At 38.3% G+C, this 13,073-nt stretch overlaps 2 protein-coding genes across 2 annotated transcripts in view; one reads left to right on the top strand and one right to left on the bottom strand.

Annotated features, from left to right (window-relative positions):
• The window catches only part of ACAD9 (acyl-CoA dehydrogenase family member 9), a 59,670-nt gene that overhangs the window by 9,306 nt on the left and 37,291 nt on the right, over positions 1–13,073 (bottom strand). The window contains exons 9-13 of the mRNA XM_034777780.1: positions 9,578–9,653; positions 7,379–7,449; positions 6,845–6,964; positions 4,846–4,974; positions 309–388 (exon numbers count right to left, since the gene is read on the bottom strand). Coding sequence (XP_034633671.1) covers positions 309–388; positions 4,846–4,974; positions 6,845–6,964; positions 7,379–7,449; positions 9,578–9,653 — 476 coding nt within the window. The remainder of the gene's footprint in view (positions 1–308; positions 389–4,845; positions 4,975–6,844; positions 6,965–7,378; positions 7,450–9,577; positions 9,654–13,073) is intronic.
• The window catches only part of LOC117881023, a 55,136-nt gene that overhangs the window by 39,969 nt on the left and 2,094 nt on the right, over positions 1–13,073 (top strand). The gene's annotated exons all lie outside the window — the stretch shown is intronic.

Here is a 13,073-nt window from a genome sequence, read left to right as displayed (position 1 = left end):
TCAAAAAAGTTTGGAGACCACTGCTCTAGTCCACCCATGAAGACTAGTAAAACATGTAGAGATTTAAGTCAGTGTTTTAAGTTCTAAAATAAAATGGAGTGGCCTAAAATTCAGAAACATACAAAAAAGTTGTCTAAACAAGCATCAAGAGTTTAAATGACTTTTTTTGTCTAGGTCTCAAAATACTCTAATTTTTGCTTGCAATCTCTCTGCTCTAATCTACTGTTAAATGGATAATGTACTGAGTATCAATTTTGGTTAACTTATTTGAGACAAGTGAATGTTACTAGCAAGTAGTAAGAACATACTTAATTTTTCCGGTTAAGATTTTGCCTGCATACTGCATACCCGTCAAAGCAATATACATTCGCAGAATTTCATTTGTTCCCTGTTAAGAGACAAGATACACACTTAGTCAATACCAGGTGCCCATTACGTCCAGTATTTCATAAGCCTAGTTATGCCATGTGCATATTTTCTTACATAATAGTTTTTAAATAAAGAGTTCTTAATGTTTAAATGTATGGTGAGAGGTTTTTTCTACATTACTTTTAAGAATTCAAATTCATTTTAGAATGAACCCCTCTTTAGTGGTCTATCCAAGACAAAGAACTGCCTCACTATTGCTGGCAGACAAAATACTGCAAAAGAATCAATAAAGAATGAATTAAAACATGGGAATTAGAGTTATAATTTTGAACACAAGTTCTTTAGCTAACATACCTACTTATTCACATATCTTTTGCATTTTTTAAGTTACACATTTCATGCAGTTCTAGTTTATAAGTCGCCACAAGCAATCCACAATATTTACCTTACTGCCCCAGATTAGATGGATACTTTTCCGCTTTCAGGATTATTTTACTTTATCTTTTAAATGACATTAATGAATTTTGGAGCCTCTTTTTCCTTGAAGCTTTTAGCTATTTTTAGTCTAGATGAGATTCAAAACCAATTGTTCAACACATCCAAAGTATGTCTGGTGCTCAGTGACTGCTTTGGTCCTCCTCCTTACTTAGAGAAGTAAACACTGCAGATTTCACTTCTCTAAATAAAAGGAAAGGCCAACAATACCACTAAACATCAGGCATATTTGGTCTACAATATAAAAGCTAGAGCACTCCAAAAAAAATCAACAGCACTTTGCTCCCACAGATTTATTTTTATTTGAATACTCTAGAAGTCCATTTTAATTTAAATCCACTTTCCTTTTCCACAGTTGCATTTTTAGAAACTAATTTCAAACCGAAATCAACATATCCTGCACTAAATGTATTTGCACATCACATTCAAATTGGAAAAATTGTGTTTTTTTTTCTAGCCAGGCCTCAAAGCTTGAAGCTGCTAATGCTGATTTGGAGAGCTGTCTGTTATCGCTGCCACAACACATTAGGATTTTTCCTTGAAAGAAGATGCAAGGGAATAGTAATGCTGAAATAAACATAAGCATTCTGTCCTTGCCTGCAGTAGAAACATACTTCCTTGTCTGATAGTGCTTGCTCTAGCCCCACAATGAGATATATCGGAAAAAGTTTACGTTCTTTTTGTCAGAGAAAAACACAAGTATCTTTAAAACTTGTCAAGCAGCTATTTTTATGCAAAGTAATCACAGCTTCAAATTAGGAAAAGAATAATTTAGGAGGAAAAATTCAGAGTTAAAGCCTGAGTAAAGCATTATGAACATCTTTAGGAATAAATTTTTTTTGGCAGCATAAAATAAGGCTATTTACTGTTCATGATAAAGTCTCATCACACTTTGCTCATCCCTCACCATACATAATCTACTCTTGGCTAATAGGAAAATGGGTATTGGGTAATTCATTCAAACTAATAACCTATTATCTTACACACAGAAATTTACTTATATATAGTTGTTGTTCTTTAAGCCCTATTTAGCTACAATACCCATTTTCCCACAAACTAAGACTGAATTTTTTTTTGTCCTTTGGAATTTTTGACAGAGGAAAGTCAATATGGTAGAGAATTATGTTTCATCCAACTGGCAGAAAGCAGAGACGTTCACTTTCTGATTAGAAGCCACTGGATCCCTGCTACAGCTATCATAGTATTCTTATTCTGTGTATTTCTGGCAGCCATTTGCCAAGATTTTAAGATTGTGTCAGCAAAATCCTAGTAAACTGAAGCCTTCTCTCTGTGCATAGTACCCTGCCTCTGCAAAATCCCCAAGTCTGCCACTGAAACTGTTCTTCCTGTCTTTACGGACCTTTTAAAATGTGAATGAAACCAGGAGGACAGAGTCCATTTTATTATGCTGAGTGCTGATTAAGTCAATAGGATTTTATGTAATACCGATGATGCTTATGCACTACGAAAGAAAGAAGGAAGTTATTGTTGCTAGAGTTCTTTGCCTACACTTGTTATTTGGGAAAAGAGGTGAACCATTTATTCCCGTTTAATCATTAAGACTTTTGTAAATTTTGCTTCAAAAAGACAGCCATATTTCCTATAAGTTGTGCATACATAAAACCCCCCTAAATGCCAAGAATTTAAATAGGTTTTGACCACAGCTTATATCTAAAGCAGACAAATTAGTGTTATATTAACACTTTTGAAAGCAGAAGGGGAGGAGGGTTGGGGAGTGAAAGAAAGCACTAGCAGGTGTGCTTTTACCTCATATGCAAAGTTTATGCCCAATAAGAAGCTTTAAATTGCTTAACTACAATCCCTTCAGAAGTGTGAAGGTAACAGAAATGCTGACAAACTACTGCAGTATTAGCAGGTGTCACTCTAACAATGAAATCTTCTTTTGCCAGCTGATCATTTTAAAATAAACTAGCCGAAACAATTAAATACACAGACTGCGTACATGGGAAGTTAACTGATTTTGTTATATACTTGGTGTTAAATACCATTCTTCAGAGCAAACAATTTACAGCATTTTAAAGAGGTGATTCAAACAACATTTACTGTATTTCAGAGGCAAACTACAGTAGCTGGTATCAAAGAATGAGTTACTGAAAGCCTTCTAATGAAGATGGAAGGTTTTAAGATCCTACCGACGCTTGACTGGAGAATCTGGATGGAATAAACAGTTAGAAATATATTTCAAAGTTTATTCAAATCTTGTTTGGGGTCACCTAAGCTGATTAGCAAAACCTGTTTAAACCAAATCTAAGCACATTCCTTTAACTCCACAGCCTAAGAATGACAGTATGTAAAATGGCAATGCCACAGGGCTGCCAAGCATCAACTCAGTCTGTAATTGCTGCTTTTACCACCAACAGCCACTGTGGTGCCTATTTTGCAGGCAACCTGTTTGTTTTTCCAACTGCTGCTTCCAGCACTGGAGTCAAGTGAGAAAGGAACAGCTGGGAGGAGTACGTGGCAGCAAGGGCAGAACATGAGGGGACTCAATAGTGGCCCAGGCTCCCATAGCCAGACAACATCAGCCCAACTCCCTCAACTATCATCCAAAATATTCTTCCCCAGACAGCATCCACAGAGTAACCCGACACCTGAACCCCCGATCTATCCGATCACTCACTAATCAGTTGTGGAGCTCACTGATTTAGTTAATGCAACAAAATAAAAATCAGACATAGGTGGGGTAGAGCTAGGTGAATGCCAGTGGCCTGCCAATTATAGGACAGTTTCATTTGTGGCACAGAACTTTTGACGTCCTGTTAAAATTAAAAGTGAGAATTGCTCTCTATTTGTAATGGTTCTTCGGGGGATGGGGGGGAAATCTATATTGAAAACCTGAGTCAAACACAAACTAGAGGAATGATTACTGATGACCCAGCTATGAAACAAGGAAGAATGTATTTTGCAATCAACAAGATTTGTTTTTAAAAAATCATCAGTACTCTGGGACTGTCATAGGCTTGGTGGTCTCCGATGAATCTTACTCAGTTTTTTTTTTTTTTTTAAAGCAGCACATGAGGAAGAATCTTTACAAGATAAGCTAAGTTTACCTATGCTTATGCTTCAACAAAGCAAGCTACATCACAAAATATCTTTGAACAAACTTCTATTTGAGTCAAACAATTCCATTAGAGAAAGCAATTCCAAATTAGAAACTAACGTTCATGCATTCTGAAACACCTGAACATTTTGTCTAGAGTTCTTATCACCAAACCTGACCCATCTGTTAGCATTGATTCATCACAAAGAATAAGAATGGAGGGAAGTTAGTAGCAAGAGAATTTTCACACTAAGACGACTTCACCCCAATTAACCTTTTATTTAAACAACTAACATGCAGTGAAGCATATTTACTTGGTGTAAGCTGGTTACAAGTTTTAGCTAAAAAGCATAAGTAACAAATGGATTTTTTTTATTCTAAGTCACAATCCTTTGGATATAAAAAATGCTGAATTGGGACTGTGTTTTTTTCCTTTCACTATGTTTTCTCCTGATACCATATTTAGTATAGCTACTAATATTTTGGTCAAAATGGTCAGTTACTAAATATTTAAAGAGGAGGCAATTATGTCAGTCAGAATCCCTTCTCCGCTCCCCCCCCCCCGAAAAACCAAACACCACACATGCCACTCACTCTTTAGGGACAGACAGATGCCAGTTCCACTGGGCATTCAAACTGTGTGCCCAAAAAGGAGCAATCTATTCTCTAGACCCTGCATGTCCTACAGTCTTTACAGAAGGAATACTCTTCTCCATGGCACACCAGATAATTCCAACATTATTCCAACTGATCAGCAGAAAATTTGCAACTTCAAATGAAGGCCATTAACATGATTCATTGTCCATTCTGAAAGAATGCTATATAGAACTTGTTTCATTTAGTTTCAAATTTATGCCAAGAATACTTGGAAGGTGAAGTAGTTCTGAATTACAGAAAGACACAAGTGTATTCATACTTGCCTCAAAAATCAAAAGGATCCTGCTGTCCCGGAGATAACGTTCATAAGGGTATTCTTTCATATAGCCAAGGCCTCCAAGAACTTGTAAAGCTTCACTTACACAAATCCAAGCACCTTCAGAACTAAATACCTGCCAAAAGCACAGTAACTTTTATTACTAGATTATTAAAGTAGATGCCAACTTTAAATAGAAACTAGATTGCTTTATTCTTCTATCTTAAGGCAAAAAAAGAGGGAGAAGACTAAGAATGAATTGGGATAAATTGTTTATATAAACAACTTTCAAAATATGGATCTTGCAGTTGCTTTCATCCTAGACAATTTAAAGTTGTCTGCGATTGCACTGGTTATGGTACATGGGAAGTGCACTGGTCCATAAAAATTAATGTTCTAACAGCCACTCCAAACTCCGTATCACAAAAGCAACATGGTAATTCTATTAGGATGGTTGAACACAAGCCAACAGAATTACTTTCAGCCTGCTTTAAAGATTAATCCATGCTAGAGGATTGATGCTGCCTTAAGAAAATAGCTACTTTTATCAAGACTGTAGAAAGATAAACAACATACTTAACGTTTCCATAGCACCCTCCATCCAAAAATCTCTCAGTAGTCTACTGCCCAAAATCTCAAATTTAGTCTTTCATCCTTTTTAAAAGAGGACTGACTTTGTGGCACCCTGGCTCCTCCTTTCCCCTAGGTCACATGGAAACTCAATGTGAACTCCCTGGGGATTCAGATCCCATGAACTGGGAGAGAATGGAGCAGGCCACTCAACAGTTTAAATCTTCCCAAATTCAGATGGCCAGGAAGCAAGTTACTTTGGAGTGAGTATGTAGTAACATAGGTTCACCTTCTAGGTAGTGGAAAACCTTCAGTTCTCAAGAACACTTTGCCAGTCAGCAACATTCTGAAAACTAATTTATGAAATGCTGGAGAGATATCAATAGCAAAGCCCTGAATTGTATCCTTTTACATATTGGCAGCCAGTACAGAGGGCAGGCCTGACTCCCTCCCTCACCCCTAGCCTAAGGAGCAAGGGAGCAGCTGCATTCTGCAAGTTTTCCAGCTTCTGAGTCAATTTCAAGGAAAGCCAGGACAGTGGGTCTTTACCAGTTACATTTTAACCAGGTGAGGAGGTCCATGGCTGGAGAAACACCTGGATACTGTTGTCTTTGACCATTGTCACAATGCGGGCCACTCACAATTGGAGAGGAATCCAAAGTCATCCCCAAATTTCACACCTGCTGTCTCTCTATTTGCACCCCTACTCCCTAAATAATGGGCATGCACAAGCAGGATCCTCAGAACAATTCCCCTTGTCCACCAGCAACACTTCAATCTTGCATCAACCTGACAGTGAAAGAACAGCTCTAGCCCACCCTGTGTAAAGTCAAATTTGAGAGGAGCTGAGGAAATTGGAACATTCGGATGAGGACTGAATTTCAGATGCTCTCTCTTCACTATGTGCGTAGCCAAGATTTGTATGTGGTGATGTCAAAATGCAGCTGCTTCTGGAAATGCTGGGGGGATTAAAGTACTTAGGCTACCTGTATGAGTGTGTTTCGTATGAAGACAAGAGCCTAGATCTGGGGGGAGGGATAGCTCAGTGGTTTGAGCATTGGCCTGCTAAACCCAGGGTTGTGAGTTCAATCCTTGAGGGGGCCACTTGGGGATCTGGGGCAAAATCAGTACGTGGTCCTGCTAGTGAAGGCAGGGGGCTGGACTCGATGACCTTTCAAGGTCCCTTCCAGTTCTAGGAGATGGGATATCGCCATTAATTATCATCATCATCAGGCCCTGAAGGGCCACCAAAATGGAGTGAGGGAGAGTGTGAAAACAAACCATGCTTTTTAGCAGGTTCTTGTATCACACCCACCACTGAGGTGTCCGAATGTCTTGGATACGAGGCTACAAATTCAAACTATCAGAGATAGAGGTTTTAGTTTAAATGTTATTCTAATGTTTTATGCTTGGTCTTTTGCAATAAAATGGATTACCTTAACCATAGCTGCCTCAACTGAACAGTCGGGCACTCCTGGCCTGTCCATCATTCCTGCAGTGAGATAAGCCATGCTCTCCATTACATATGCTTTCACAGCCATAAGGGTAAACTTCTCCTGCCAAATAGCAAACAAACATTTACCATGCATACATGTAGATGTAGAGTTGTTATAGTCAGGTCAGCAATCATAATAAAATTTAGTGCATAATTAAGTGAAGCTTGTACACGTATTAAATCATTAAGTATTAAATGCTATTTAGAATACTTAATAGCAATTGTATTTGTATGAAAAACTTGAAAAAAAGTTTTAAGTTTGATACATTTATACTTCTATAAATTCAAAACATCAGCACACAAGCATCTAGATTAAATTTATGTAGATTGAATACCAAGCATCTGGTTATCCAGCAATAATTTTTTTAAAACCAGTAGCTGCAACAAAATCCTTCTCCCACCCCTTAATCAATAAGCAAATCATGAAAACCACAGGCTGAGAGAATCTAACATAGGTTTTCAGTTTCCTGATTACCTGAATTAATCCAAAATCACTCAGTTTCTTATTGAACTGTTTTCTTGTACAAGCGTACTCTGCTGTCATTTCTTTAAAAAAAATTAAATAGAGAGAACACATCAATGAGTGAATCTTTTTTAAAAGGTATTTATATAATTTATTAAAATAACTCAATTGTTCCCTGAACATGTAATCTCAGCTGTATGCAAATGGTACATTTTACATAATTAAATCTATGCCCTTTAGACATCTATTTCCATCAGTAAATCTGTTGTGTTGATTGAATCTCGTTGTCAGATTTACAACTCAGACTGCATCAGTGCAAAACAATTGCCTGAAAGATTCCTCTAACACATACAACATGCCATCAGCAGAGGGGAAATTGTGAGAACATAATCTGTACTCTCCTCTGCTATTAACTAGAATGGACTGAGGATGCATGGTATTTTACAGAAGTATTAAAAATTTACAATTTTTTATTCTAACTGTTTAAAAGCAAAGAGTGGTAGCAGCAATGCGATTAAAAAGCAGCTCCTTGTGATAGAGAAAAAAAGCCTTATTACAGGAGAGAAATCCTATCAATAGTTCTTTCATACACCCCTATTTGGGGATTACATCAAGATGACCCCTTTTCATACAAGGTGTCACACCAAACAACTGCTTTGTGGTATTTTTGCTATTCTGGAATCATTTACTATTTATGAAATAGCTTCTGAGCAAGTAGTGATGTTAGTTTATTAATGTTACTCTTACTTGAATTTACCAGTTGAATGATTCTCTTTAAATTACAAAAAAGTCTTATGTCACAAAGTATACAATGAACACCTTTACCCAGATTCCTACAAATGCAAGCCTTCAGATGTCTGAGACTATGCATAGACTTCTGTATGATAAAGCTTAAGTTTCTAACTAGTCTGTAGGTTCTTATGCCATGCAATATCTGATCACCTTCCGTTAGCTCATTAAGCAATGTGACTAATATCAGTTCACTAGATTATGATGACTAGAGCTGGTCAAAAATTCTTAAAAGAAACAGCTTTTTGTCAGAATACGCTGATTTGACAGAATAGAAGTGTTCTGCAGGAACATGTTGATTCTATCAATGCTTTCCATGGACACGAGGCAGGCAGGCCAGCTTGCCTGCCCGGTTTCCTGCCTGCCTGGCTCCCCTGCAGCCCACCACCAGCTGGGATGCCGCAGAGGCAGATATCCCAAGGAGCATATTTTGTTTAGAAAATGCCAAAAGGTTCTTGCAGTGGGAACATTTGATCGTTTCCCTAGACTAAATTTTGCAGAATTTCAGTTATGTGAAAAAATTCAAGTTTTTTGGCTTTTCATCATAATTTGGGAAGAAAACTCATTTTTTGTGGGACAAATTCCAATTCCCAGCCAGCTCTAACCAGGTCTTGAATAATGATCAAGCAAATATCACACTGAGCTAATAGAATGGGTTACTCAAAGATTATCTACATTATGCCCCAGCAGGGCTGGAGCCACCAAAAATCTCTCCTCTGATAGAATTGTAATCCACAAAAGACTTTGTTGGTACCTTCCCATGAAGCAGTAACTAACTGTATTTTTGAAACAGTAGTTTGAAATGTTTGTATTGAAGGTGTCATTTGGGAAACTGTCAGAGGACTTTCAGGCAAGAGAAGATGGAGGAACTTAATCCCACCCCCAGCATAGGAAGCACATTTATCAACATAGATCATGATTATCTCCTATCCAGAGTAGAGAGAAATTTTAAAATCTTGCAGAAACCAGTGAGTGGTAACTGTTGACAGAAGCGGATTTTATAGCTACCATTGTATGTAAAATTTGAAGCCTAAATTACTTTACAATGTTCAAGTTAGAATGTTAAGGCAGCTTATATATATTCATTATACACACATACAGTATTCCTATATCTGGTTGCTTCTAAAAGTAACCTAATATAGCTTTTAAAAGATGCTCTATTTGTAAATAATTCATTCCAATGCAAAAAAGGTAACCGTTTTATACATAACTGAAAACACTATTAGCATTTTATGGACAAGTAACCTTTAGTGTTAGCCAGAGTCTAAATTCAGTTCTAGAGTCCATATCTGAAATGAGTGCTGTTATTAGTGTCATTGAAAGACGTGACATTTGTCTTTTCACAAGATGTTAAGTTTTCTTTTGTAATGCAAGTACTGATTTCATTCCTCCCAGAAATTCAGTAAGCTTCATTTTACCTACCTATCAGTTTCTTAATCATTCCTGCAGATGCACTACCCATGCTAAATCTTCCACTATTTAGGATATTCATAGCCACCTACAAGGAAGAAATACAGGCCTTTATTCAGTAAGTTATACTTTCAGTAAAATACACTCCATTTTGTAAAATGCCATAGCTTTAGGTTGGTAGATACCAATGCACCTCCAAAATTCATTATGTTACTCTACAGAAAGTGTACCAAAAATGAATAAGGGTTAGGATAGTTGTAGCTATCCTCAAAACAGAACAATTCAGAGACAACACATCAGATGAAAGACATTTTCTTCAGTGAACGCCTACTTTACAGTGTGAAGGGAAACCCCACATTAAAAGCACTTAGTTTCATTAGCAAGTGGCTCTTTTGTCATTGAAGATGTTATTTCTGATAGTGGAAAAGGATGTATACCTCTTTAGTATTTAACTATGCCTTTGCAATAAGAAAGGCTTTCAGAGCAGCTATTATAGAAATTGTTCCTTTGAATTTTCATCAACGAAAGGTGAGCTCACAGATTGGATTATGAGGTTAATACAATAAAAATATTACTATGCATTATTCACTTTAAATTACTACATGGCAGACCCCAAACACAAGAAAACCAGGTGGCTCAGCAAGCGACAAGCATTTTGCATTAGCAATTAGTAGCAGAAAATACCAATTGGTGGCCCAGATAGGTTTTTAATAGTGTTTCACCAGTGGAGCACAGTAGTTATAAGTGTTACACAAGTGTTATACTTCGAGAAACGATTGAATATCATCAGTAGGACCCTACCAAATTGAGGGTCCATTTTGGTCAATTTTCACGGTGATGGGATTTTAAAAAATAATACATTTCATGATTTCAGCTATTTAAATTTCATGGTGTTGTAATTGTAGGGGTCCTGACCCAAAAAGGAGGGGGGGGGGGGGCGCGCATGCATGCGGGGGGTGGGGGGTGTAGCAAGGTTATTGTTGGGGGCGTGTGTGGTACTGCTACCCTGTTCTGCACTGCTGGTGGTGGTGGTGCCGCCTTCAGAGCTGGGTGGCCAGAGAGCAGCGGCTGCTGCCAGGATCCCAGCTCTGAAGGCTGTGCTCCCGCCAGCAGCAGTGCACAAGTAAGGATGGCATAGTATTGCCACCCTTACTTCTGCATTGCTGCTAGCAAGGCACTTCTTTCAGAGCTGGGCACCCAGCCAACAGTTGCTGCTCTCTGGCTGCCCAGCTCTGAATACTGCAATCTCCCTAAAATAACTTTGCAATCCCCCTGCAACTCCCTTTTGGATCAGGACCCCCAATTTGAGAAACGCTAGCCTCCCCTGTGAAATCTGTATAGTATAGGGTAAAAGCACACAAAAGACTAGATTTCATGGTCCATCACATGTTTTTCATGGCCATGAATTTGGTAGGGCCCTAAATATCAGGCTGCCTTATTGTCTCTAGAGGTCTCATTTTAGAACAGTACAACCCTCAGGGCTTCAAAGATCAATGTATGATTGTGCAGACCGCACTTTTCACCCTGTGCCTGTACTCAGTTCACATGGCTAGAGAATCCTGCTATGCAGGGCCAGACCTCCTTCACTTAGCTCAAGGCCAGCCAGCTACCTAGAAAATTTGGGGTATCAAGCTTGCTTTTCTCTCATCTCTCACTACTCTATACAGCAGAGGAATAGAGGTGGGGAAGTCTTCAAGTCACACTGGATTATTTTCACTTCTACCTCCCCCTACCTCCTTGGTCTCTCTCTGGCTGGCATACATTAAGAGACAGCTACTCTTGAAGGAGGCAGAGGCAGCTACTCTATGTAGTAGCTGCTGCACAGGAGGCAGAATAGGCTTTCATGGAAAGGAAGGCGCTTTCTCTCAGCAAAGGTCAAGAGTCACAAACTACACAGAATAAGTTAAGGGTTAGAACATAGACTATGTATGTAATGGATATTAATCATTTTTTGGAAAAAAGAAGTTTGTGTCCAGACTATTGCAGCATCAAGCCTATTTAAAAGAGATTAACTTCCTCTTCAAACTACATTATATGCAATTATTCAGTTCAGGCCATTTAATTAGAAACAAGAACAGAGTAAGTTAATAAAACAATATCCTGTTTGTCCAGAGCTAAGATACATAATGAAGAAGAAAAATCCTGACCGTAGGTGAGAGAAAGAAAAAAAAAAAAATCCATGAAGCTCACTAGGATGGAAAACATATCTGTTAAGATGCATACCCTCCAGAAGAAAATAGTATGTGCATAATTCCTTATGCTGGGAGCCCACAGGTGACTGTGACAGCATAAGAAAAATAGGAAACCGAGTTATAATCAGAAGCATGATGTTATTTTTCAGGAATTTCATTGTGCATGAATTTCACTTAGGAATTTCATTGTGCATCCAGCAAAGGTGCTTAGAGTCATGACCAATAACAGAATAGGAATGCATAATTATATAATACAAGGTTGGGGATGAACACAGGAGTACATCTCTTAACTGGTGATGTAGAATACCCATAAATTAGTGCATTACTAAGTGCATGACAACAAAATTCAAGGTACTAAGGCAATGCTTGAGTTGTTGGAATGATAGCTCATAGCTGCTTGTTAAAAAGAAAGGGAGCATAAAGTGGAGAACAGAACCTTTTCTTGCATAATCTCATTCTTCCTCCAAATTCATGGACTATATTAAGAAACCTGGGCTGGAGAAGCATCTGCAGAAGTTTCCTGAAAGCTCAAAGTCTTGTTTCTCTGTAGACTTTCGTTATTTAAGTGATAATCATGTGACATCAGTCGAAGAATTATCCACGAAAGCAAAAGAAATCTCACTATCACAGATTTTTATTAGGAAGCATCCAAAAATGCACTCCATTCAGCCAGCGCTTGTGGTCTCTAAACTGCTAGAGCAAGCTTGTGTAGGTGATGGTCCTTCCCTCCCAAAGAATAGCCAGGTGAGGGGCATTCCAATTCCAAAATAAAGGAAAAAAAAAAAAAAAAAAAAAAAAGGATGCAGACCTTAACTACTGCCAAAGAGACTCAGATATTGTTGAGGAAAGATTAAAGCAATGTGGAAGCCAGGCTCAGCTTTAATGCCCTCAAACAGCCAGCACCCATGCAGCAGACAAAAAGACTGATTATAACTGGCTTTTTTTTTTTTTTTTTTTTTAATATTCAGAATATTGATATGGACATCAAAACATAATTATTATTATTAAAGGGGAGGGAAATGCAACTTGGAACACTGTGTTCAAAATCAGTGCACATATTTTGTTAATGTTTCAGGTGACTGAAAAAAGAGGTTAGTCACCTGTGCAGTAACTGACACTCTTCCGAGACGAGTGTCCCTGTGGGTGCTCCACTATAAGTGTCGGTGCGCCCTTGCGCCATTGTTTGGAGATTTTTTTTTTTTTTTCCCCCCCCACAGCAGTACCTGTACTGGCCGCGCTTGCGTGGAGCCTGCGTCACATACCAGTCTTGTCTTAACAGTGCGCATACGCGGCCAAGCTCCTTAGTTCCTGCTCTA

Source organism: Trachemys scripta, chromosome 7, assembly GCF_013100865.1.
Source record: "Trachemys scripta elegans isolate TJP31775 chromosome 7, CAS_Tse_1.0, whole genome shotgun sequence".
Taxonomy (NCBI): domain Eukaryota; kingdom Metazoa; phylum Chordata; order Testudines; family Emydidae; genus Trachemys; species Trachemys scripta.
Note: the sequence above shows the minus strand (reverse complement) of the source record. Positions and strands in the feature narration are given on the sequence as shown.